At 46.1% G+C, this 27,582-nt stretch overlaps 1 protein-coding gene across 1 annotated transcript in view; it reads right to left on the bottom strand.

Moving 5' to 3' along the window:
* Positions 1-563: 563 nt before the first annotated feature.
* CREB3L2 (cAMP responsive element binding protein 3 like 2) overlaps positions 564-27,582 on the bottom strand; it is a 108,919-nt gene continuing 81,900 nt past the window's right edge. The window contains exons 5-12 of the mRNA XM_035021184.1: positions 26,368-26,552; positions 24,207-24,353; positions 23,154-23,212; positions 21,817-21,885; positions 9,358-9,457; positions 8,967-9,093; positions 7,371-7,587; positions 564-5,862 (exon numbers count right to left, since the gene is read on the bottom strand). Coding sequence (XP_034877075.1) covers positions 5,787-5,862; positions 7,371-7,587; positions 8,967-9,093; positions 9,358-9,457; positions 21,817-21,885; positions 23,154-23,212; positions 24,207-24,353; positions 26,368-26,552 — 980 coding nt within the window. The 3' untranslated portion in view covers positions 564-5,786. The remainder of the gene's footprint in view (positions 5,863-7,370; positions 7,588-8,966; positions 9,094-9,357; positions 9,458-21,816; positions 21,886-23,153; positions 23,213-24,206; positions 24,354-26,367; positions 26,553-27,582) is intronic.

The following is a 27,582-nucleotide window of genomic DNA, read 5'->3' on the forward strand; positions in this document are numbered from 1 at the left end:
TGTAATCTAGTTAGCGCATAGTTGTAGTAGACAACGAACACAGCAGTCAGGCGGCAAAAGTCTCTAGAGAACGCTGTTTTTCTTCCTGTGACTGACTGAGAAAAAATTACATTTCTCAATATTCCTCCAACGGAGGCTTGGATTTCAGTCCTAGCTATCAGACAAATTGCCGGTCGGAGGCTCTTCTGTCAGTTCAACTAGATAATCAGAAAAGAATGGTTAGGCGCACATATACAAAAGCCACGCTCCTCAGAAAAGCAAAATGCTTTTAAAACCAGATTACCAGAATTTTAAAGACTGGACAACATTTTACTAATTAAGAAAAAATATTTTTATTCGCAAGAAATGGAAATACAAAAGCATAACAATTTCAGTTCATCTTTTTTTCCAAACTAAGTACAAGTACCCTACAAAGCTTTTTTTTTTTTTTTAATTTTAGGCATTTACTTAGCTATGATAAAGAATAAAAAGCCATAAAAAAAAAAACCCCAGCACAATATGACAGGTAATAGACTCACAATCCATTTAGACTTAAACACTGCTAGTCTATAGAACTATTACAAAAGAGAGGAGAGGTCCAGCCTGTCAGCACAGACATTAAAGCTCACGGTTGATTATAGTCTAGGGTCTGCTCAGCATTGTTTCAATAGGGTCCCTCACGATTCGTCAAGGTGTGCAGGTGTTTTCCATAGACTCACAAAGCATTTTATCTGCAAGGGAGAGGCTCTAAGCAGTGCAGGCCATGGGTCCGTGGTGCAAAAAGTTCACGTTCTCACTTAGCTGGTGAGCAAAGACAGGAGAGGAGGAACAGAGCTAAAATCCCTGTTTTTTCTTTTCCAGGATGCAAAGCCTGCTAGCTGGAATTCACAGAAGACTAGATGAACAAGACAGGACATGAGCGTCGGGTGGATACCTCCAACAGGAAGCAAAGAACTAACATTGCACAGTGGGCCCAGCAGAGGGAATGGACACTGTGTTTCCTGCCTGGACAACCTTACAAGTTCCCGGAAAGTTCTGCCTAACCAAACCCACAAACTGCACTTCCCATATCACTTAGTGGTTTATCTATCTCCTAGTAGCTAGTTGCCCTGTTTTCTCGATAAAATTAAAAGCCAAAATGTATTAAGCACAGTACGCAGCACTTAATAAGGGCTCAAGAAATATTATCTCCCTTCCTTCTCAAAACCAAGACAAAACTAAAGTGTTCCTGAATTATGATGCCCCAAAAGAACAAAATGAAACAACACCTAGATTTGTCCTGTGCTAAGTGCAGGCTCTTTGGCCACAGAGAGAAGGAGCATCAATCCCCGAATGGGCCAGATTCCTTGGCCCTGAGAACATGTTCTGCTGTGAGGATTTATAATAACTTTAATCCAGGCTGGCCAGTTTTAGATGTTGACTGCAGCTCTACAAAACGGGATTTTCCTAATGGACAAAACCTCATTTCTTTTCTCCCGATGTGCAAATCTGATCGTGGCTCACATTTAGGAAACCGTTTTCGGGCCTCCGGAAAATGTTCTTTCCCCACACCCACTTCAGTCTAATACTACAAGGCTATCTGTAACATCTCCCAGGGACAACAGAATCTTCAGTTATCCTGGAGGATATATAAAAGGCACATTTAAGGCAGACGAGTGTTTGAAACAAGGGGGAAATTTGTGTGTGTGTCAGAAAGAGGGAGGGAGAGAGAGAGAGAGACAGAGAGAGAGACCTAGCTCTTTTGTCTTTTGAATAGCTATTGATTGACGAAATCTCCTCAGACCCCTGACTCCCCAACAATCCCTAGGGCTCCATGCAGAACTCTGCCTCAGTAAAACTGAAAAGTCCTAGGACTGACTGACGGACTGACGGACTGACTGAATGGGAAATGTGAAATCCGTCTCTGGCTCCTTCACAGCCTCCCACTCGCTCCTGTAACTGGCCTCCCAGAGGGGCTCATGCTATCACATTTCTCCTAATTGTCTCAGCGGAAAAGCATTCAAATGAAATGGCTCTCACTAGAGCACTACCTGCTAATGGTTTCACAGGTCCCATCAGCCTGGATTCGATAGAACCAAAGCAGTGACTCATGCAGACAAGGGGGAGGCCAAAAGCCCTTCTCCTCGGTCTCCAATCTCCCCGACGTGAGCAAGACCAGCACGGATGGTCCATTTCCTCCACAAAGAGCAGGAGGTCTCCATTTATGCGTCGTGCTCAAGTACACGCCCCATAGGACATGTGTGCTCAAGAGCAGGCTCCAAGATGCCTCTGATGCTCTCTTTGTGGTTTTGCTTGGTCTGAGGCCATGGAGGAAAGGAGCCATAAGTGTTGAAAAATTTTAATGAAACACATGTGACCAAAATTCTGGACACCGCCTCAAGGCTAGAATAAAGATGAATCACTTCAACACTCCCGCTCTATGGGCACAGGAGATTCACCACCCCCTTTTGGCATTCAGGCTAAACTGAGAGATTTAGGAAGAAAAAAAAAAATGGTAATTATAGTTGGTTTGTAAATAAGTTGAGCTAAAAGCTGCTCTCACAACCTACAAATTAGTTCTCCAAATCAAAATCATTTTAATTAGCAAAAAGGTTATCTAATTTTGCCTACGCTGGTGTCAAACCTCAGCCCCCCCCCCACACACAAAAGGAGCAACCTAGTTCAGCTGTCAGATATTTACATAACACTCTCTTTATGTGACCGAGGCTCCAGAGTCCTAACACTTCACAGAAATTCTTTCTTAAACTGGCACCGAGGCCTTTCATCTCCAGCATCCATTTCTAAGCACAGAGTTAAGAGCTGTGGAAAGGGCCAAGCTGGTGGGGGGGGGGGGGGGGGGGGGGGGGGGGGGGGGGGGGCTGGGTTACTCGGGGCTCAGCCAGTGAAAAAGTGCTTGTTCTCGGAATGTTTGCAAGACATCTCCTTCACCAGAGTAATCAAAGACAGGGGAGATGAAACACTGTTTACCTGATGAAAAATAGAATTAATGTCTTTATGAGTAGCCTATTTATTATTTATGGTTTACGGTGATGCTAATAGTCTCATAGTATTCAAAACTGAAGTTCAGAAGCCAATGTCTGCCTCTATTTGAAATCTTCAGGGTTAACCAGGCATTACTGACTGGTCTATGGGACTGCTCTATGGGGGAAAGCAAATCCAGCAAACGAGCACACATCCCTTAATTACTTGGCATTATCCGACTTTTCTGTGTCCTCTTGACCCCATGGCATCCTCCTAAAGGGATATGTGTTTATTCCCTTGACTTGCCCAAACAGGGAGTGGAGGGCAGAGGTTTTTTTTGCAAAATAGCAGCAAGGTTGGTTCTTGGAACCCCCTTAACATGGCCATTTGAGCTCCCAGGCTGATGTCTCCTGTCTCCAGATAGAGCTTCAGTTCTGGAAGAAGAGCTTCCCAGAGAAAACAGCCTGCTGTTTGGAGATCCAGAGATGGAGATGACAAGCAAAGGCAGGTAGGGGAGAAAATAAAATCCTCAAGGTACTAAGGACAGGTACTGGACTTTTGCTGGCCAGTCCCTTCTCCCGCCTCATTCAGAAGAGCAGGTTTCCCACCCCTGGCTAATCCAGCAGCCTTCAAAACCTGATCTGGTTCCACTGCAGCAGGTGGGTGGGCTGACCCATGCTCACACTTCTGCCCTTAAATATAAAACTTTCCTTTCTCATTGACCAAACACTACTTGAGCTCATTCTTTTTTACCTCTGTAGGCCCCCACAGGTACCTGTGCTTGATACTTACATGGCATTTTAAAGAGAAGGATGGGTCAGCAGTGGCCCGTGGCTACCTGACACCAGCCAGGCCCAGGAAAATCTAGAGCTGAAGAGAAGGAGGGAATGGAGAGGAGAGAAGCAGGGGCAAGGGGCACATTAGTAAGCCCTCTTCCTACACAGCTCACACGGCCTCTGCTCTCCCTGGCCAATGTAAGGGGCCCTGAAACTGCAGACAGCGGCAGCCCCAATCCAGCTTTACACATGGATGAGAAGACACACTTGGCATCTCCTAGTCTGCAACTCTCTCCATCACAGCAGAGAGAGAGAGAGGGGAATCACTCATGGCGAGCCCCAGATGTACCTAGGCCGACAAAGCAGGGATCTGCTTATGAGGTATGATGGAAAAATACTAATGACACCAAATCCTGCATCTACTATGGAATGGAAGGCCCAGGTATGGGCTTAATCACTTGTAAGTACAGGTTTCAATGACAGTGTAGACCAAAGAGAGAGAGAGAGAGAGAGGAGTTAAAGCTAAAGGTCCTTCAGCTACTACTAAATATAAAATACAAAATGTAAGCAAATTTCTTACACAAAATCTTTCACAAGCTAGGGAAAAACACTTAAAGTGAATCTTCTACATTATACAATGAAAAGGCAATTTCCATTTCTTATTTGTATGAAAGAAGAAAGAATTTTTTAAACTACAAAAGTTACTTTTAATCATTAAACAAACAAACAAAAAAATGTAGGTTGGGGGGTTAGGTTGTATCTCTTTGGGTAAGCTGCAAAGTAGCCAAACCTGACTATAATATAAAAGGTAAGACTGTGGATACACAAATGTCACCTACTCCAACCCCAGGCCTCAGGCCCCCTGTGTTGAGGCAGAAGAGGAGGGTAAAGCAGAAGTGGGGTGTGGGGGTGGGGAGGAGGGGGCTAGGAGCAGGTGTGGAGAGGCAAGCCAGCAAGGCTGTCCGAAATGCCTGTTGTCAGGGACAAGGATTCCCTTCTCTTATGGGAACAGGACAGAAAAAGCCTCTGACCACAGAGCCGCAGACCTGATTAAGGCATTTCCCTCTGACTTCATTCTGTAGGAGGACACAAGCTCTTAAGGGGACTTCCCAATTACAATGATAGGCCTCCAGGTGAAGAAGGAGGAGGAAGAGGAAGAGGAAGAAAAAGAAGAAGAAAATGTAAAAAAAAAAAAAAAAACACCATCTGGAGGATTGGGGATCCCAGAGCTTAGGGTGCCCTTCTAGCTCCAAAGGCCACTTTGGAGGGAGGCATCGGATCTTTTCAGTGTGATTGCTAGTGGGGAAGCCTCAGCGAGCTAATAAATACTATTTACAAATGGGGAGGAGAAGCCAGGGAGGCAGACCTATGGGTACGTGGGGACGCAGGTTGTGGGGATGCCCTACAAGCAACAAGATGGGGCAGGTTCGCCTGGAGTAGAAAAGCCTGATTCTTTCAGGCATTGCACTTGCGGCCTGAGAATGGGGAAGGGGGAGCCCTCGCTCCAGTGCGGGGAGGACGATCTGCGAGGGCTCTGATGGGGCAGAGTGTCAGGGGTGCTCACTGAAGGCACTGGCACCTCCGGGTTGTCGGGGGCAGACACACGGGAGCGCAAGGCTGAGGAAGGCAGGGCGTCAGTCAGTGCTTTGCCAGATCCCAGCAGGCATTCTGGTATTTTTGTGGCTGGAGTCTGGGGTCTCACACGAACAAGAGTCATCTCTTCTTCAAAGAGGTGGTCGCACCCCACAATGAAAATCAGGCAGTATCTCTTTGGCACTATTGGTAGAAACGAGCCTGCTTGTCCCAGCCACGATCCTAAAATAATTTCCTATGGCGGTAAACAGGAGGGAGGGAGGGATGCCGGGCTCCCCTCTTCAGGGGGGCATGGAATGGAGGGGAAGGTGCTCTCTCACCGCAGGTGGAAATCCCAGGCTGTCCTCGCATCCAAAGCCACGACCGCTCGCCCATGTCTTTATCCAGATCAAAGGCAAAAAGGAAAAGCTTATGACAGAGGTGGTTTGGGGATGGGAAAGCAGAGTGAAGAGAAAGAGGGAGGTGGAGACAGCCTCTTTAGAAGGTGGCGTTCACTCTTCTGTCGAGTTCTACAACTTTTAGTGTCTCGTTCCCCTCCAGTTTGGCGCTGACCCTGGAAAGATACCAAAAGGAAAGAGTCTTAGCCACCAATTGACAACTACGATTCTCACGCCTGGGAGTACAATACCATCATTCCATGACTGCAACCTTGTCAACTTTGTGGGTGGGCCCAAGCGGGTTCTTGTTCTAATTGCTTTAACTGAATGTATCTACAGAGGATGGTTAGCCTTATGCTAGACTCTGGAAAGAAGAGAATAAAAGGATAAAGCCTGATCCCTGGTCTAGAATACTAATCATTCAGATAAATTAAAAAAAAAAAAAAAAAAGCTAAGTTGAAATAACACTAAACATATAACAGAAAATAAACATGTTATTAAATTGTGTAACAGCCTAGAAAGTCTCTAGGCACTCAGAGGGCTGAGGGCTTTGGTGTCAGGGAGACATCCCAAAACAAGTGAGGGTTTCAATGGGTCCCTGAACAGTTGAGCCAAGAGGGGAGAGGACTTGTGGCATGAGCCACGTAACCAAGCAGCTGAGTCTTCCATAGCTCCCAGTGGCACTTCTACAAATTTCTCTACAATGGAAATAATAATGCCTAGCCTCTTGAAGTACTTAAAAGGATTTATATATCACATTTGCATAGCTGCCAGTAAAAGTCCAATATGCGTGTATTATGTAAACATATAAAAGTACATGTAATTATGAACCTTCCCCACAGCTTTAGGGGAAAAAAGCTGCAGAATTTGAAGTAGAATCTTCAAGTGGGCGCACCTGCATTGGAATAGCATCATTTCTGGGAAGCACAGGGGTGAGTTCAGCGAGATCCCCACCCACGCCAATGCATTGCCAGGAGTGTGCACGCAGACCCTCCTTCCTGTGCTGTCTGGCATTTTCAGGAACCACCCCCCCCGCCCCAGCACAATAACAGTATCTGGCCATCCTATAAGCCTTTATGTTTCCCAAAAGACTTTCCCCACTAACGATCTAAAAGAAACAACTCACGGAGAATTGGAACCCAGTGTTACTTTCAATATAGAAACATGTCTACGCACAGTGCCTCTCGAATGATGTCCCTCAATGTCAATATGTAATTATAATTAATACATGTTTATTTACATAAAATCATAAAACTCTATATTGGCAAACAGCATAACATATATGTATCTCTAGTTGGAAGGAAGGTAGGGCAGGTGTCCTAAGGCTGCATCTGCATGGCAAGCGCACTGCTAAGGCCGTGCTGCATGTTTACCTACGAGGCTTTGAGGGGAGGAAGGAGGGAGTCAAGCCCTTTGCCCACTTCCTGGAGCCGCCACCTCTCCAGGGACAAAGCAGACATGGGGGCAGCTCATCCTAGGTCTCCCCCACCCCCCGTCTCTGCTAAGGGCAGCTGTTAGCAAGTAGCAGACTCTCCAGAGTCCCGGGGTCCCAGAAATAGGTCCTGAAAGAGCCCAGGGGCTGGACTGGGCCTATGGGAAAGTCTACACCCCACATTCCAGGTTGCTGACTCACAACCCATCATCAGCGCATTAGGGGAGTTGCATCTGTGTGTACTTGACTCACAAGTGCTGCTGTAGCTCCAACAGCACTGATTTCTCCAGGCTGGTCTCATTGGAGATAATGAAATGGGGGAGATCCACATCAGGCCTGGTCTCCAACCCTGATGCTCTGAGCAGAGAGGACCCTCTGTCCCAATGCCCAAGCTCCCCAGCTGAGGCTGGGCTGGACGGCTCCTCCAGGGGAGAATGTTCCTCGTAGATCAGCAGATTCCTGGATTTCACTGAGGACAGAGCAAAGTAACAGGTGTTAGGGAAAGACCATAGGGTTTATCCCATCCCCTCACTCAACGCCCAGGGCCGGGAGCAGATGAGAATGTGTGGGTTCTTTTGCCCAGAACTGAGGGTGCCAGCTGGAGTTGGCTTTCCATAAAGGCTTCAGGGTTTCAGAGTTGTGTGCATTGAAAAATTATACCAATTATACAGTGCTGGAAGAACAATAGAAAAGCAAATAAACATGAAGCAAACTGCCACCCCCAGTGCTTTGAAAATAAAACTCCCCTCCTTGCCCACCCAAAACCATCTGGGGGAAACAATTCATGAAGAATGGAAGTCAAATGCTTGGAGATGTCCAGACCAGCTAAAATAAGAAACATTTCCAATGAGTTGGTCTTGCATGGAGAGAAGGTACAAGGGCAGAAAATGGCATTTTCATTTAGAAACCGGAGAGAAGCCACAAAGCCAAAGCCATAAATCAAATGAGAGAGACAGTTTCTTTGTTTTATAGGATAGTTGCAGAGCTAGATGGCTCTGCAGCAATTTTCTACAACATAGAAACTCTACTCTCATTGGCTTCCATTTAAATTTACAGATCCATTCCCTTATGGAAAAAAAAGAATTTCCCAAGAGATCACTGAAATTATGTGGTTGAAATGCTAGGATTTCTGTCATAAACCTGGCAGAGATATAACCACCTGGTGAAGACCAGAGACCTTTCAGAACTACAAAACTGTGCCTACCCCGAATCTGGTACCCCCAACTTCACACTTGTTCTTATTAGTGTATATGTGTATTCATGTATATATTATGATCCCCACAAGCCACTTCATTATTTCCTACATACTTAAGAGGGACCATTGATCTAGGTGAGGTTATCACACCTCTAACACTTGAGTCTCTAAATTCTCTAGATCTTGGTCATAATGTTTTGTAAGACAGATTCATTTCACGAATTCTTACTACGGTAACATATAATTCCACTGAGTGCAAGTAGAAAATGTCACGGAAAGCTTAATGCTCCCCTCCATCTACTCCCCTCCCCGACCAAATCCACATCCCTCTCCCTTATCAGAGCTCAAAAGGAGACCTCAGAATTTGCCAGGGAACATAGTCTAGAGCAAGAGTTTGGAAACTGTACTCTTCTCTAGAGAATTCCCAGTGGTGCCTCAGGCCAGTGGGTGAGGGGTACAAGAAGGGGCCCAGACGCCTAGGAACCAGACCCCACCCCCGTGTCCTTCTTCCCTCCCTTCAATAGAGAAGCTACACTTTTACCACTTTTTAAAGATAAGACTTTCTCAGAAGGCTTCCTTCAGAAAGTTGAGCTTTCAAAAAGCTCCAGAGAACTGAAACAAGATGCTTTACAAGTTGCCGAGTGCTGTCTTACCGACAGAGGCTGTATACGGCTCCTGCACAGAATGCTGGCTGGGCAGAGCCATCTTGGTGGCAGAAGGATAGGGCCCGTAGCCCTGAAAGAAGCTGCCAAATGCAACAGCAAAGCATAGCACAACCACCTGCAGGGGGAGGAGAGAGCAGAGGGAGCTGTCAGTTCCACGATCCACAGAGCAAACCTCTAGCCCTACAACACCCAGACTCCCCTTCATCAGGCCAGACTGCACCAACAGGTCAACCCCTGTAACATCAGAGCAAAGGAACTGCCTTAGAGTGAGCTTCATCGCTCCTCCAACCCCATTTGGACATGGCAAATTGGGGAGAGCCTGGAGACTTGGGAGGGGGAGGGCAGGGCACTTGCGGCACTGTCCCTTTGGGAAACTCACCATGAGGCACGTGCCAGTCTGCGTGCCCGCCAACTTGCAGGTGCGCGAAACCTTGCCCATCACCAAAGTCTGAAGCTTCTGTAGTTGCTGCAGGAGAGTTCTGCAAACACAGCAAATAAAAGCCATGAGGAGAGTCTGAATCAGAAGAGAGTGCTTTCAGGTGACATCTGCCCCCGTGTCCCGGGGAAGCTGCTGTAGCTTCGTGTCTGAATTTGAACACACAGAGCCGAGGGAAAGTCTTGTTTGGAGGGAGATACGGACGCCAATGCCTTCGAGCACCAGTGATGCAGAGCTCCCCAGAGTTTGGAATGAGCCCCCCCCACTTTAATAGCCTGTCCAGTTCTTGTGCTGTTCTGAGTAAGAGGCGAATGCCCCAAATTATCCCTGACATGCTGGGACTTATCTGTCAGCCACTGAGACAAAACAAAACAAAAAACAAAAAGAACAATTCGATGGGTGGGTGATGGTGGTACCAGGAGAACTCATTTACCTATGTACGAGAAGGGAAACGCTGAAGAAGACGTAACAAAGAAGAAAAGCAGAGAACTGAAGGAATGGCCAGAGGTGGTGGCTGTCATTGGACATGGTGGAAGTATCCGTGAGCCACAGTCACTCAGATGGCAAACTTGAGGAGAAAGAGAGCAAGAACAAGAATGGCAGGGGAGGCAAACAGCCAGGGGCACCTCATACCCGTGGTCTTTGTAGGCTCATGGCATCTCTACAATCAGAAATGAAGCCAAAATATGACAGAGCAAAGAAGTCTGCTCAACTGGACGCATGCTCAGAGCCAGGGATCTCGGAAACCATCCTCCCTTACAGACTCCGATCTTTCTCCAGGAAGAGGCAGGGAGCAGGAGCAAAAAAGAGTTGTTCTCTCCCTAAAATTGGACAACTGTGCATACCCTTAAAAGGGAAGGGTTTGGGATGAGAATCCTATATTCTGGTCTGTGTGACATCAGGTCACAGAGAGAGCAGATGGTGACATTCTTTGCAAATTCTGAACACTGCAAGCCGCAGAAAAGGATCTTACAACACAGCCTCCTGAATCAGAGCCTCTGGGATAAATCCGTGTGAGCAGCCTAGAGCTGAAGCTCCTCTTCGTCTCACTCCTTTCCCCAAGCCCCATGCACATGGCAAAGTGGAACGATTTTATAAGCAGATGCTTTTTCTTGAGTCTTAGAAATTTTCAAAAAATTCATGCTGTGATGTCACATCAGAAAGCCAGACAAGCTCATTGGGAAACATCAGCACATCACTCATTTGCAGAATTCTGGGCTCTCCCAGAGAACCTGCCTCTAGACACAATCTACCTCCTGAAGAGCTTTCAAGTACTAGAAGGACTAGCTAGTCTTTCCAGAGTTTACAGCTTCCACCCTGACAAGCGCCAATGACACGAGTTCTCCTGGGGGTTAAGCCAAGCAGGGACAGGTTGGCCATAGGATGACACTGCTGTCAGCAGCTAGCTGGCTAAGAGTGGGGACGGAATTGGGGCAGCCCACAGCACTTGGGGCAGAAGCCTTCTGAACTCAAAAAACAAAACAAAACAAAAAAACCCCAAAAAACCAAAACAACAACAACAACAACAAAACCAATACTGTGTGGTCCTGGTAAACTTCAGCAAAACAAAATCATTCATCCCATTAATCAATATCATTAATTTAAATTCTATAATATGGAGGTCTTTTTAGTACCTTGTACATTTTTTTGTTCATTGTTATCTAGAAGTATAATCACAGTTGTTTGGACCTGGTTTCTGTATATTCAGGCAACATGTTCTTTAAAAGGTTCTGTACGTTACTCAAGGCTGAGAAATACTGATAGCATGATTATTTTAAATTCCTCTTGCAGAGAGCCTGTCATCTGTGACAATATGGATGATGAACCTGGAGGGCATTACACTAAGTGAAATAAGCCAAATAGAGAAAGAAAAACACCATATGGTATCACTTATATATGGAACCTTAAAAAAAAAAAAAAATTTTTTTTTTTAAGTTGAACTCAAGAGTAGAAAAGTAGTTGCCCAGGGCTGGGGGTTGGGAGAAATAGGGAGAGGCCAGTAAAAGAATACAAACTTTTAGCCATAAGATAAATAAGGTCGCAGGATCTAATGTACAACATAGTAACGCTACTCTGTCACGCTGTATGGGATGACTGAAATTTGCTAAGAGAGTTGAACTAAAATGCACTCACTAGAAAATTAAAAACAAAAAAAGGTAAACGTGAGGTGATGGATGCATTAATTACTATGAGGATTACTTTCACAATGTACGCGTATATCAAATCATCATGTATGCTTTAAATACCTAACAATTTTGTCAATTATACCTCAATAAAGCTGAGAAAAAAGGGGAAAAAAGAGATCATATAATTCAGCAAGCTTTTTCCCCCAGCTCTTTTGAAGAGCACTCCATTCTCAGCTGCTAGCATAGCTGTCTTTCCAAAACTGGGCGCTAAGCGACCTAATGCACACCCACTTCCTGGGTGAGCATTCATTCTCACGGTGCTGCTATGTGGCTGGCAGTAGCTTACATTTTATTGACCACCATCTGTGGTGCTGGCCCCGAAGCCTTCACTGGGTTCTCTCTGCTGTATTTTGGGATTCCTAGAACAGATACAGGTGCGCCCACAGATAAGACCTGTACTTGACCATAGGGCACAAACCCTTTTCTCTCGTATTCTGGCCTCCCTCTGTGGTACTGATTCACGTTTTTGTTGCCTGCTAGACTGTGGGAAGGGGCCTCCCAGTTTCCTCGCTTGCTGCTGAGGAACCATGTCTTAAAGCTGGCAGCCTGAGGTGCTCAAGCTCAGCTGTGCTCTGTGCAGCTTTCCAGATGTTACCGAAGCCACTTCCCTTTGCTCCCAAGTCCTAAGGTGATTTTAAAGTGAAACCAAATTCCCTATTTTACCAACCAACCTTATTCACCCACGCCCATCCTACACATCCTTCCTGCCTGTTCCCTGCTCCCTGCTCCATCTTTAGAGTGTGAAACACCAAGAAAACCAAATCCACAAATTACTTGGAATCACGCCTCCCTTCAAATTTATCGTTGAGAAAACTAGCCCTGGTACCCCCTTCCCTAGGCTGAAGAGTCTCCCAGGAGGCTCCATTGTGCCCCCCGAAAGCGGACCTCTAATAGACCAGACACACCTAAACACCAGCGGCAGGATGTCTTAGCCTCAAGTTGGGACCCCTAACTATGGAGGTAAAGTGCTACAAGTTTGGAAGAAGGGCCATTGAAGTCTGGCTGGGTGAGCAGGGAAGGCTTGACGTTTTCCAGTTGCATGGCAGTTTACTTGGCATTCAGCAGCACATCTCCAAACTCAAGATAATTACATTCTGAATCCACTGCAAATGTAAATAGTTGTTTAATGGTCCCTGATTTCTAACAGTTTATAATCCCACTCTTTGAGATGAGCAAACATGTAGTTTTAAAATAGATTTTTTTTTTAGCTTGAAATGTTGGTTGAAAGCAACAGTGATTGATCATATGCTATTTGCTGCTTCTCCTCCTCGGATCAGTGAAGGTGAACTGAGCTGATGGTGCAAATGATGACACTCTGAAGCCCATCCATCAGCAACTCCGAGTGATTTCACCCAAGGGAAGTGATTGAGCTCGTCCAGCCCAAATCTAAACAGATTTCTATGATCCAATCAAGTCTGGGAAGTTCATATATATTCATTCATGCAACAGAAACACTCATTTTTGTCATAAGGAAAGGAAATTAACAGTGACTGAGCACCCACTGATTGAGTTCTAGGAACTCCATATATTGAGATACCAAACAACTGTCATAAGTTGAAGACCTCACCTGTAAACTAAAACCTGATTCTGTAGTTCATGGACTTTCCAGTGCATGACAACATGGTACCCTCGTTGATAACCTAATAAAATCAATAACCTAAATACCTTAGTTAGGTAGATTTTTCTTAAACCCAGGGACATTGACATCATATCAACAACAGCCCAATGAAGAGATACGTCCACCATTAGATAAGACAAGGTTACTATGGGGGTGCCTGGGTGGCTCAGTTGGTTAAGAGTCTGATTCTTGATTTCAGCTCAGGTCATGATCTCAGGGTCGTGAGATCGAGCCCCACATCGGGCTCCATGCTGGGCATGAAGCCTGCTAAAGATTCTCTCTCTCTGCCCCTCCCCCCATACACTCACTCTGGAGCTCTCTCTAAAAGAAAAAAAAAGAAAAGGTTACTATCAACAGGGGCCAAGCCACAGATGGCAGAGCCACAATAAAAATCAGTCCAATGGCAATGAGATACATACTAACAAAGTCTCCGTGACAATGATACAAATAAAACAAGGGCACATGAACATCTCCTGGCACATCTCCGGCCATACCAAAGATACAATGCCAAGTGAGAGGTAAAAGAATCAAGGGTGCTCCCTGCCCTATGTCAGGTGTCTGGAAGTCAAACCTGGGCTTTGTTCAGTAAAATGGAAACTACAAGACCTGTCCCTCTGTGAGACACTGGAAGAGTAGATGAGATGGTGTTAGGATTGGTGCGTCTGCATCGGAACAGGGGATTGGCTGAGTTTAGATCTTGGTACCACTGCTGCATACCTTTGATAAAGTTATCTGGGTCCTAAGTTTAGGTGGCTAATCAAAGTGAATTCCTGTGACCTCATCAGCTAACAAAAGAATGAGAGAATCCCCCCTTCTGGAGTACTCTGGGTTTCTTAAAGCAAAGACACCTTTCAAGAGTGCTTGCTGTCCCTTCCCACTGATGACTGATGAAGCCAGCCCTTTACAGGGAAGCCTGGGGCCTCCTAACTGAAACAGTGGTCTGAGATGGTGTGGGATTCTCCCCGATGCCCCTGGGACAGATGCCACGGCCCGCAGCACTGGGAGCGTGGATAACAGCTCTTACCCTGCTTGCACGAAGGGCTGGCTGAAGGAAAGGCAGCCATCAGATGAAATGGAAGAATCATTTTAAAGCCAAAGCTATAAAAAGCCAACCATAGGACAGACCCAACAGTGCATTCAAAGCCCAGGATAAACTTTTCCTTTATTACTGCATTTTAAATCATCAGTGACCGTGGCTAATTACGGCTTAATGAATTCTTGGGCTTCCGGGAGCAAGGTCTCAATTTAGAGAAAGGAGTACTCATAGCAAACATTTATCTGGGCCAAAAGATTTTTCACAACGTGTTAAACTGGAGTATTCAACTCTTGACTGGAAATGTGGATTTTGTCCTGTGGTGAGATGTACAAATAAACTTAGTGGCTGTCCTCATGCAGGTCCTAGCAAAAGAGCAGCCAAAGGCGGCGGCTGGCCTCGCCCAGCAAAAAGCATCACCCTGTATCGCGGGAGGCGGATCAAGGGAAATGAGGCAAAACATTCAAAAGCAGCCAGGAGGGCGAGACCTACTCTTAAAACAACTAGGAAATATATCACCAGCCTCATGGTTTTCTTTGTCTTTCATTTAACTTTGTATTCTACTGTTTCCTTTATTTATGTATTTATTTTTAAAGATTTTATTTATTTTTTGACAGAGAGACACAGAGAGAAAGGGAACACAAGCAGGGGGAGTGGGAGAGGGAGAAGCAGGCTTCCCGCAGAGCAGGGAGCCCGATGCGGGGCTCGATCCAGGACCCTGGGATCATGACCTGAGCCGAAGGCAGACGCTTAACTGACTGAGCCACCCAGGTGCCCCTGTTTCCTTTATTTATGAGAGACAGAGAGGGAGAGGGAGAGAGAGAGAGAGGAAATGGTCATATAGTTACCGCATGTTATACATGGAACATTAGGTACCTGATTTCCCATTGGAGTGACAAATCAGAACCCAGGAAAAAGAATAAACTGGGGTTTCCCAATTACTTGCTGTACCAGAAGCTCCAAACCAGGACCTCTTGATAGATGCACTTTCCATCAAATCTTGTCACACACCTTATTGAGAAATGGAAGTAGCTGGGCTATGCTGTGTGTGTGTGTGCACACGAGTGTGTGTATAGAAACCACTCTCTGGATAAGTCAGCCTCCTACAGAGATGCAGGACCTTTTCTCACCTTCTTATGGAACTATCAGAGTAGTATTTTCCAACTTCCCAATCATGAACCATTAGTGGGTTGTACAAACACTTGGGTTGTCAGGGGTGAATTTTTTAATGAAACAATCAACTGGAACACACAGTTATCAGAGGATATCATTCATGGTAAATATGCATTCAGTTGTGAAGCACTCATACTAGTTACGCATGTGGTGTATTCGTTCCCGTGGGATATCTGGGTCACTACATAAAATGCAAAATGATTACAATCAAAAAGCTTACCTAGTGCACACATGCAAAATAATTATATATAGGTGCATATCAGGTGGCTTCATGATGGAAGAGCCGAGCATCCGTGTCCTTCTGAAGAAAAAATCCCTCACGAATCCCTCCCCAACCCCACGCCCAGCCCGGTCTTTTAGAGATATTGTCTCTAAATTTCTGAGGGTTAGGAGGAGGGTGTCCAAAAGCTAAACCATCGACCTCAAAGTCCTGGGGTGGATTTGGAGAGGTGCTAGGATACAGTGGAACACAATTTAAAGTTCCACAGGCTGGGGCGCCTGGGTGGCTCAGTTGGTTAAGCGACTGCCTTCGGCTCAGGTCATGATCCTGGAGTCCCTGGATCGAGTCCCGCATTGGGCTCCCTGCTCGGCAGGGGGTCTGCTTCTCCCTCTGACCCTCCTCCCTCTCATGTGCTCTCTCTCTCATTCTCTCTGTCAAATAAATAAATAAAATCTTTTAAAAATAAATAAATAAATAAAGTTCCACAGGCTGCATAACAAGATGTAAGGAGACTCGCGAACCATCTCCCAAGACTTTTAAATACTGAAGCGTGACATATGCAAATAAATGATAGTCACAGGGTGCTAAAACCCTAAACTTTGAATAATATTTATTTATGATCTTTTACTTAAGCTTTGAGGGCTGTTCATGGGGCTTTGGCCTAAGTGCAGGGGTAAAAACAAACAAGGATGCATTTTCTCCTTCCTCTTCCTGTGTAATTGCTGTATCACAAAGGGTTTGTTTTGCAGGGACCAGAGGAGACTTCTGAAATATTCTATTACCAGGACCAGGAACAAGAGAGCTCTAGAATGTTTTCTGGGGCTGTGGAATGGCTGACTTGACCACAAAATTATACTGCAATGCCCTTCCAGGCTCTCTGGGGAACTCTGTCTGGTCCCCAAAGATCCACTGGAGTTTGAAATATTTTCACCTGAAAAGAAAGCTTACACTCCTCACACAACCAGAAGTAACAGATAATGGAGAAATGAAAGCAAACTGAAGCAAGATCAAGGTCTGCAGAGGGCTAAGTTGCGTCATTCACTGGTACTCCAGTGGCCTCTCCAGGTACAGCAGTAGGTGGGATCAGCAGTGACGGTCAATCTACAGAGAACAGGGGAACCCAAGGAAGAGGGTAATAGTGTGTAGTGCAAACGGGCACAGCCGTAGGGGCCAAGTAAACACATGAGGAGAGGCGGGACACAGTGAAAGCCCAGCGCACTTAGCTGGAAAGACCTGTCACAGGAACTGTGTGTAGGTTCCAAGAACAAGACAAGTGGAGTTAGACAGAGAGGATTATAGCTGAGAGGCCCTGATACGCCATGCAGGATTTCAGGCACATGGCAGCCAAGGTTCAAACTCCTGACACACCCCATCAGCTTTGGGGGTGCCCCCGTGGTGGCTTGGTCTATCCTTCTGAGAAGAGACTTGGGGTAGAGACCCACACAGGCCCTGGAGATGGGCCAAGGCCCTTGGGGCAGGGAATTCCAGAATCCCAGGTACCAGGGTAGGGTCTGAAGGGGTAGAGTGAGAGCTCCACATGCAAACTTCGCCTTGGACCTGCTGACTACTCTTTCCATGGAGAGACGTGTGGCTAGAGGTGAGCCAGAGTGGGGTCCTCGAAAACGCAAGGCCCTCCTATTCATGTTGAAGTTAGCCCTGTGCTGACGAAAGGCAGTGGTCCTTGAAAGAGAAAGGGGCACAGCAGAAGAAAAATCAAGGTATGCACCAATTTAAAACTTAAAGTGGCTGAGGTCTAGTCCCTGTTCTACGTCTAGATGTTTGGATGACCTGAACCTCACTGCACCTCAGTTTCCTCTTCTATAAAATGAAGTGAGTAGAAGTCAAATCAGGCGGTCTCTGCTAACACACAATTCAGGTCTAAGCTCCCACACACGGCTCCACACATCAGGGTGGGGGAGAGGACCTGCGGCTCACAGCCCAACAGAGGCAACAGAGCAAAATACGAAAACGAGAGGAGCCACCTGAACCACCAACACCTAAAACTGCTGGGCTGAGCAGTGTGTGTCACCTGCGCAGGATTTCTCTGGAATGGGACGAGGGTAGGGCTGTCCAGAGAGCCTGCAGCTTAGAGGGGTGAGTGCTGAGCGTGGGAAAGCGCGATCGTCCAGCAGCCTCGTGCGTGTGCGCGCACACACACACACACGCATACGGGCCTCGCCCAGACTTTGTAAGTGAAAATGTATTTCCTGATTGAGCCCAGGAAGACAGGCCCCCTGGGAAACTGCCTCTCTCTCATCCCGCACATTTCCTGATGGCACGCAATTAGGGGATCACCTTAGCAGAGCGAGTGTGAAGGTGCTTTCACACTGCTTGGCTCTGCTCCGAGAGGCTCCCGGGTAAGGCTGCAGAAGTGTTAAGAGCATTTCTTCATTTTCTTTCCTGTCCTCATCCCCTTCCAGCTTCCTGAGTGCAAAAAAAAAAGGGGCTCTTTACACCCAGAAACCAACAATACGCTATGCTAGGCAGTGGCTGCTAAGTCAGGACTGACTCAGAATTAGAGTGCTCATTTTCATCTAGAGAGACAGAAAAGTCCTTCGTGGGGTGTAACACAGAAGTGGTAAAATAGTAAAAATAGTCTTCCTTTAATTTGGTCAGCGAGGAAATATCCCCTCACTTTTCCCACCATGTCATGTCATATGACATAATGGTGCCCAAGGTCTCCCACCCCACCCTAGTGACACAGGATCCTGTTCATGACCAGCTGTTCTGTGTCTGTCCAGCTACCGCCGAAGGACAATAATCCAAGAAGCATGGCCAGGAACACAAACACAGGTGTGTGTTCATTAGGCCCAGCCCTGTACTGACTTCAAACACGGCATCACTGACGCAGTGTTATGTGAGCAGAGGGACCCAAAGTCTCCCCTGCCACATGCCCAAACCACCAACTCCTCATGACAGGTGTAGGGCGGGAGACTGCCAAGGTTACACTGCAGTCCCGGCGATGGGTGCCGTGTCCTCTGAGCAGGGGGAGGCCCTCGAGGAGGGGAAGACGCCGGAGGGAATGCAGACCCACCTTCCCTGTCCCAACAAGAACAGCACTGTTTGCATTTCTTGACCTCTCCGGCTAAAACACATTAAAAATTACTTAGAAGTTATAACCCCAGGAGTCCCCTGATAAGGTTATCTGTGGGAAGACTACAGATCAGTTGCCTGTTAGCCACCACAGAAGAAGGGCTGTCTGCCCGGAGAGGTGAGTTGTGAAGGAGGAGAGCACACACAGGCCAGGCAGGGGACAGAGCAGGATGCCAACAGCATGAGGTAGGTTGTTGCTTCAGTGGAGGTTCCAAAAGGCTAAATGCTGGAAAAAATTTCCACACAGTCCGTGAAGAAGAAAAGAAGAAAATCATCATTGACTCCCAGGGAAGAACAGGAGATATGCTGACCCCAAGCTCGAATATACCATATGTTCCCATAACACATATTCTATAATAACCAATATCACTGAAATCACTATGGCCATTATTTAAAAAGATAAAAATAGGGGCGCCTGGGTGGCTCAGCCGGTTAAGCGTCTGCCTTCAGCTCAGGTCATGGTCCCAGGGTCCTGGGATCGAGCCCCGCATCGGGCTCCCTGCTCTGCGGGAAGCCTGCTTCTCCCTCTTCTACTCCCCCTGCTTGTGTTCCCTCTCTCACTGTGTCTCTCTCTGTCAAATAAATAAACAAAAAATCTTTAAAAAAAAAAAAAGATAAAAATAATTGGCAAAACATTGTTGTTACACAGGATCAGATGTACCTTATGTCAGTGTTCCTCACGTGATAGCTCTTTATCAGATTCTGATAGAAATAAGGATTCTATAGGGCGCCTGGGTGGCTCAGTTGGTTAAGCAACTGCCTTCGGCTCAGGTCATGATTCTGGAGTCCCGGGATCGAGTCCCGCATCGGGCTCCCTGCTCAGCGAGGAGCCTGCTTCTCCCTCTGACCCTCCCCCCTCTCATGTACTCTCTCTCATTCTCGCTCTCTCAAATGAATAAATAAATCTTAAAAAAAAAAAAAAAAGAAATAAGGATTCTATAGAAATACACTGATATGAAAATATGTCCACTGCATTCTTTTAAACGGAAAAAGTTCTTAACAAAAGAGGATGTGTATATGTATGAATACGTATGTATGAAATATTACAAAATATGAACATCTCTGGGTGAAAAGACTGCAATTTTTTTTTCTTTTTTAACTGTAGTTTCTGATTTTTTCTGCAATGAGGAATATATTACACGTGTGGGGTTTCTTTTTTTTAAGTTTAAAAAATATGGGGGCGCCTGGGTTGCTCAGTTGGTTAAGCGTCTGCCTTTGGCTCAAGTGGTGATCTCAGGGTCCTGGGATCGAGCCCCTGCTCAGGGTGAGTCTGCTTCTCCCTCTCCCTCTTTTTTAAAAAATATGATACAGCATGGTCAGCCTGGAGAGGGGAGGAGAGGCCTTTCCCAGGAGAAGCGGGGAAGCAGAACACTTCTAATCACAAGCGCCGGCTCCCCCAAGCACAGCTCATACTGCGCCTCTGCTGCCCCCGTGTGATTGAGAGAAGACCTGGCACCCGGAGCCCCGAGACAAGGAGGAACCAGGACCAAACTCCAAGGTTATCTTGAATAAATTCCTCTTTCCCTTTTCACCAATTCGTGGTGTAGATTTGTCCCACTCGTGAACATGGGGCACGGGGCTTCTGCAACAGCAAGTGCTAGGACGGGCATTCAGGATGCTAATAAGATGGACACAGACTCTGGTAGGGCTTCAGAACCCAGAGATCCACTAGGGCAGGAGTGAAGTTGGAGGTAAGAAGGGTCAAAGCCTCGGGAGACTACTGACTACAGGGAACCATGAAACCAGAATCCTAAAGCGGTACTGGAAACCGCGTCCTTTACTGCAGGGGATTAAGGTGAGAGCGCCTCGGGCTGGTGGCATTTACTTCTTCTGCCATCTGTCAGCAGAGCACCTGACCTGCTATTTGAGCATATACATTCCCAGAAATGCAGAGGGAAGCCCAGTGGGGTTAATATGTCCAATGTTCCCACTGATGGTAGTTTTAACTTATGAGAAGAAAAGCCTGCTGCCTGAGCATCAAACCATGAAGATGGAAGCCAAACTTAATGTTATTATCAAATGACAGCCAAATATATTTAACCTGATCCCTTAACAACTGCAAAATCATTATTAGGCATTAATGCTAAGCCTTAAAATGATTAAGTAATATTTTTCTTACCTAAAAGTCTATTTTTCTGGGCTTGCATTGTTGGATCTATAACAACTAAGGGCAACAGGATCCCCTGACTAATGAACATTTTAATTTTTAAAGCATAAGTAGGCACTGTGTACACACACACACACACACACAAATTCTGGATTAAACTCCCCAACTCTTAACCCTATACCTTACCCCCTTTTTCTTAACCGTATACTTCAACCCCATAACTTGTGTGTTACCCAGGATAATGCTCAATATGTTTCTCCTATATTGAGGCTCCAGAGCCAGACTACCTGCATTCAAATGCAGCTCTAGCATTTACTGTGTGACCTTGGGCAACTCACCTAAACATTCTGAGCCTCAGTGATTTCCTCTATATAATGGGGATATTAACAGGACCACCTCACAGGGCTGTTGGAAGGTTAAAGGAGTTAATATCTGTGATGTACTAAAAACAATACCAGGCAAGAAAGTGCTAGAAGAGCCCGTTAACTCACTCTGTCCTATAATTACTTTTTAAAATGGGTTTGAAATGTCATTAATTTTTATAAGCAGTAATTTAAAAAGCAAACCTAGTCTCTGTTCTTTTCATGAATAAACACCATTTGTTACTAAAATTGGGTGACAATGAAGAGGCCAGTTCCTCCCTGTCCACCTCTAAAGTTGAATGACATTTTCAGGAGAATCAGACTTACCATCCTTACTCTCCTCCAAGCTTCCTGCCATGTATTTTAGGAAAAGTAAAGAACATGCATGTGCGTGTGCGTGTGCGTGTGCGTGTGAGTGCGTGCATGTGCAAGTGCACATGTGTGGCAGGAACAGGTGGGTGGAGTATGGTCGTCCCGAGCACCTTCCCACAACTATGCTTTCAGTGTGATCTCCTCCACTTTCCTCCCGCTCTGGTCCTGGATCTGCACCCCCTTTTCCCCCACCTTCCATTAGGCAGTTTGAACAGCTCCTTACTCCAGCGACACTCACCTGTTGGTGTTCTCCAGAACCTCTACCTTCTTCCGAAGCTCCAAGTTCTCAGTTGAACAAGACTCCACCCTACAGAGGAGCAAGAGAGAAGAAAATTAGTTGTATCACTTGAGCAAATGCAAAGCCAGGAGCTAGGGTGGAGGCAGGTGGGGTTTGGAGAAGGAGGACTGGGCATCAGCTACTCTAGGGAAATGAGGGACAGAGCCTGGCCAGCCTGAGTTGGGGAGAAAGGTAAGAAGACAAAAGAAAAAGAGAGAGAGAGAGAGATGAGTAACACGTGCCTCAGGACCAGAAAATAAATAGGGATGGTACAAAATGTAAAGTCCTTCCAGGGTGTTCCAACCTCAATTTCTTTCACCTCATCCCTATTGCTCTCAATGCCCATCATTCATCTCCCCCATACTACAGGGGCCTGGATGCTGCTGGCTGTAGTCTTGGCCAGAAGGACTGATAGGAAGCCAAGGGGCTTGGGACAGACAAGAGGGGAGGACAAAAACCCAGCACCTCAAGCCAAGGAATCCAGCTGCAGGAGCATGCAAGCCCCCAAGACCATCTTGACCCTGAAGCCTACAGAAGATAATGGAACAGAATGGGACTACTTCATGCTCAATTACCAATACCTAAACTAGGATGTAGAGACACGAACTTTCAGTAGGAATGTCAACAACCAGCAAGGATCCACTCCTCTCCCCACATGGGAAGATTCCTTTCTGGGTTGGGGGCCTCATTTCCATCTTAAATGATATTTGTTGGCCAGCCAGAGAACTATATTCTAAGGCTAATACAAACTGCATTTCATTCATGTTTTTCTAATAGCCCTCTTGATGTTTTGGACTATTCAGAAGAACAAAAGCTGCCTTCAAGTGTTTTGTGGGAAGTCGCTGGCCTGCAGCATGAATTATAGTGGACGGAATGTATAGAACACCAGCCCGACTCACTGTACTGCCTACACTCCTTCTCTAGGGTGTGAGGAATTAATTAGCACTGCTCCCTTCGGCTGAAACAGTGCCTCTCCTCTGAGCAGAGTTCCAGGAACAGGAACGAATGTTACTATTTGCACTTGTTTGAAAGGAAGCCTTCGAGGACTTACTCTGGTTAGAAATGGTGTGGTACCTATGCCTGCTAAGAGAGAGTGTATTTTTTACTTAAGGCCATACTTATAAGGCCTCCCCCTCTAAAAACCACTAGGTGGCAGGCAAAACATAGCTGATGAACCAACGAGCTTTAATGGTGGCCAGAATGAACTTCATCTACTTCTGGAAAACAGAAGCTTCGCGCACTCCCGTTTCCCTATGCAGACTACCCAATAAACACACCCAGTTTCGCAGGAGCCTTACTTTTTCTCCAAGCTGTCCATGTATTCTTTCTTCTTTCTCCTACTTTCCTGGGCAGAAATCTGAGAAAGAAGGGGAGAAAAAAGGATTAACTTCCTGCCATCTCCATAAGTCAGTTATGTGTACGTGGAAGAGAGGAGTCTGTTAGCACACAAATCACCAGGGTCCTGCTCATTTCTGTGGCCACTCTTCATTTAGATAACCTGCTGGCTCATCTGTGAGTCACCTCTTCTGACCTCCTTGGTTCCAACCAGCCTGTGTGGTCACTAGTTCACCAAACTGGGCCCTGCGTGGGAAGCATGGCAGGCCTGAGTCAGAACAGAACACGTGGGTCACGAACCATCTGTGTGGTCTTAGATAAATGATTTCAACTCTGTGGCCTCAGTTGGCTCAACTATAACTTATACACAGAGACGGCTGGGCTTGGTCAGACATAAGCCCCCTACTGGTTCTGCACATGGACCAAAAGTGGTAACTGGACTCTTTTTCTTTCTTTCTCTGCCTCCTGCCTTCTGGCCTGTCTGTGCCCTAGCCATGCCCCTCGGCCTCACCAGTCCTGATTTGCAGTGTAGGGACCTAGGGCTAGGAGACTCCTGAATCCAGGTATACAACAATAGACTACAGAATTTTTTTTTTAATCAAAAACCTAGTAAAGAAAAAAATTAAACACCCATAATGCATTTATATCTCTTTATAAATTATGTACATGCCCACTAGAAGGAAATATTGTGTACATCATAAAACAGAAACTTAAAAGGCTGAGATAAAAAAAATTAATGGGAGTTCTAATGTTTTCCTGTCAGCCCTGAATGGATCCCCTTGGGCACCAAGGAGTATGCACACCCAGTTTGGGATCCACTGACCCAGAGGATGGGCAGAGGGACTGGAGGAACAGTCACCACTGAGGGGAAGGGCAAGGCTGAGCCTTGTCCCCCTACCCCCACCCCCATGAGATTGGCCAGTGTTGGCCACCGGGAAGAGGGGGAATGGGGGCATGCAGGCTTAATTCTGGTCATGGTATCTGCTCATAGAAGCACCTAGATTTGAAGGGCTCACCTTGTTCTTGATTTTCCTCCGAATTTTCTTTAGAGCCTTCTCCTCTGATTTTGTTAGAGGCAATTTGGTGGGGATGGGATAGCCCTCGGCGATCAGGGTCCTTTTCTCCTCTTCTGTCAGGACCAGTGGGCCTGATCCTTGCAGTTTCTGTGCAGATCAAGGGGCAGAAAAAGGGTCAAAGCAGAACAACTGGGCATACTCAAGAAACTTGCAAATGTGGGGCGCCTGGGTGGCTCAGTCGTTAAGCGTCTGCCTTCAGCTCAGGTCATGATCCCAGGGTCCTGGGATCAAGCCCTGCATCGGACTCCCTGCTCCGCGAGAAGCCTGCTTTTCCCTCTCCCACTCCCCCTGCTTGTGCTCCCTCTCTCGCTGTCTCTCTCTCTGTCAAATAAATAAATTTTAAAAAATCTAAAAAAAAAAAAAAAAAGAAACTTGCAAACGTCTGAGAGAAAAGGATGCTCGTCTGCTTCTGGTGAGAGATGAGTAGTTTGAAGGGGAAGCAAAGACGGAGAACACACTCTCATGTGAAGGTTACAACCCAAGGATTATCATTCAAGGGAAAGGGTGAAGAAACCTCCACCCATCCGTTCCCAGAAGGTACCCCACTGGCTAAAACATCAAAAGTAACATTACAGGATTCATTTCCCACATCTCTTGAGATTTCATGGCCTTGGAGTGATGGAGGATTCACTTGGAGCTCTGATGATGAAAGAGTTTCCTTGTTCTCCCAAAAACACAATTTTCCAAGATGCTCTCCACACACCAGGGGTCACTTCTTGTCCCCCACTGAGAGCTAAGGGGCCAGGGCTCCCAGAAATACACCTACAGGCACATCCGATGGAAGTCTCTGGCTTGGGACAGTCCCAGATTGTCCATCATCAGTGAAGAAGAGGACTGTAGCTCATCTCATCCAGGCCATAATAGAATAATGTGTTTATACATAGTCAAAGAAGCTGAGTGCTGACTACATTTGAGCCCCACATTAAATGTCATGGAACACAAAACAAACTGCATTTCTCAAGTCATAGCTTGTAATCAAGATTGAGACTGAATTAATACACATGAAAGGCTGAGGACAATTAAATGCTACACTGTAATATCAACTCAAGGTGCATTCACCTTGAGTCTGGGGAAAGAGACACATGAGTGTCTCTTTAGGTAGGCGAGGACACTTGCATTGGGCCTTTTGAAAGGAAGGGGATGATTTACATAGAGAGAGGAGGGCATTCCAAGCCAAAGGCCGTATTCTGAAAAGCACTTGAAGATGCTACTCTGTCTAGAATGGATAAGTTCTTGAAATAGGGAAGGGTCAAGGCACCTAGTACTGAGTAGAGGTATTCAGATTTGATACCAAGAGCTAACTGAGAAATACAAAGAACACCCTATGGGGGTGTGACATTGGGAGGATTTCTTAACATGGCCACAGATCCAGAACTCTGGGACACACTGACTTTAAATCATCAAAATTATATTAATTGATAGATGGTTCTTACAGAATTTTTAAATATTCAAATTTTCTCTATGTGATATAAATTCAATAAGGTTGATAATAATTTTATGATTTTTCAAATTTCACAGAGATCAAGGAACTCTTCAGAACAGTAAAATGTTAATTATCTGTCCCTATTTTTATTTGGAAAAAGGTGCCCTTACGGATGACTCATGCTTTCTAACTTGAGTCTCTGGATTGGGAGTCGTACCACAGGAAAAAAGGGTTAAACTGTATTTCTGAACTTTCAACAACAAAACATTTAATCTCAAAGTTTTGAGTTCATCAAAGATTGTTTATTTGAAAAGTTATTTCCTATTGTAGGCCATCGGATCATCTAAATTGATGGTAAGTATTTGGGACGTGATTTTGAGGAGGAAGGCCACACAACATTTTTACCCCTCATGTTTCTGGCTGTGTGAAATAAAACATACAAGTAATAATTGGAATGTGCACAGGAAAAGGAAGAGGACTGTGTTAAGCATGGTGAGATTATAGGCAGGTCTTAAAATAATGTTCTTTAAGATGGCTAGCACCCTGTTTTAGCAATTAAACCTAAGACCTCTTTACAAGAACAAAAGTCAAGTGGCCTTAAGGGCACCCACTCCTAGTGAAGTTCCAAGTGACCAAAGGGAAAGCGTTTGAGCCCCGAGCTGCCCGCGGAATACTCACGTGAGGCGCCGTGAGGAGAGGAGAGCTGGACAGGGCCGAGGGGGCCCGCGCCACGGCTCTGGCGGGGCTGTGGGTCTGAGGCAGGCTGAAGGGGTGCAGGCGCGGGTTGGGGCTCAGGCTGCCCTCCGAGTCACTGCTGTGGCTGCTGGGAGGGGTGGGAGGTAAGTGCAAGTGTTCCACGGAGGCTGAGGGAAAGAGAGTGGATTTCATCCATCAGACAGCAGCGAAGCAGGACTCAGGGGCGGTTAAACAGCTGGACGTCCACACGGCCGAACTCAGGTCAGCCGAACAAAGGGATGAAGATTCTGCATGTGCTGATATGGAAAGATCTCCAATAGATATTGTGGGGGGGGGGGGGGGCATCAAGGTGCAGAACCGTGTATAAAGTAGCCCTCTTTTTGTAGGAAAGAGGAGCGGAGGCAAATATAGACTCATATTTGCTTGTCTCTGCATAAAGAAATACTGGGAAATATATAAGAAATTAATAAAATTGGGGTGCCTGGGTGGCTCAGTTGGTTAAGCATCTGCCTTTGGCTCAGGTCATGATCTCAGAGTCCTGGGATCGAGCCCCGCATCGGGCTCCCTGCTCAGCGAGAAGTCTGCTTCTCCCTCTCCCACTCCCCCTGCTTGTGTTCCCTCTCTCGCTGTGTCTCTGTCTGTCAAATAAATAAATAAATAAATAAATAAATAAAATCTTTTAAAAAAAAAGAAAAAGAAAAAACAAATTAATAAAATCATGATGTCTTGGGGGCAGGGGAAATTAGGGTAGACTGTGGTAGTGCCTGCATAACTTCTCATTGTATTCACTTCATATCATTGATATTGTTTGACTTGTAAACCATGTTAATGGATTAGGTACTTAAAAAAAATTAGCAAAACTTGGGGCCCAAGAGCATTTCCAATGGTTACTTTGAGAAAAGCTCATTTGTTTCTGAAGGAAGGTGCATGGTAGGGCCCGCAGGCAAGACACCAGACATTCTTCCTTCAGAAAATTCTAAATCCATCTGTAGATAGGTAGGCAGACACTGGAAAAGAAGTAAGTGTGTGTGTGTGTGTGTGTGTATGTGTGCGTGTGCGCATGCTGGGGGCCTTGCTGCTCCCCGGTCCCCTGGCCTCCCCTCAGGGAGTCACAGACACACCGTGTCTGCTGGAAGCCCCAGTCGGTGTTATCCATCACACATCCCCAGGGCAGCAGGGATGGGCTCCAGTAGGGAG

The sequence above is a fragment of the Mirounga leonina genome, unplaced genomic scaffold (assembly GCF_011800145.1).
Source record: "Mirounga leonina isolate KUSES-001 unplaced genomic scaffold, KU_Mleo_1.0 Mir_174, whole genome shotgun sequence".
NCBI classification, from domain to species: Eukaryota; Metazoa; Chordata; class Mammalia; order Carnivora; family Phocidae; genus Mirounga; species Mirounga leonina.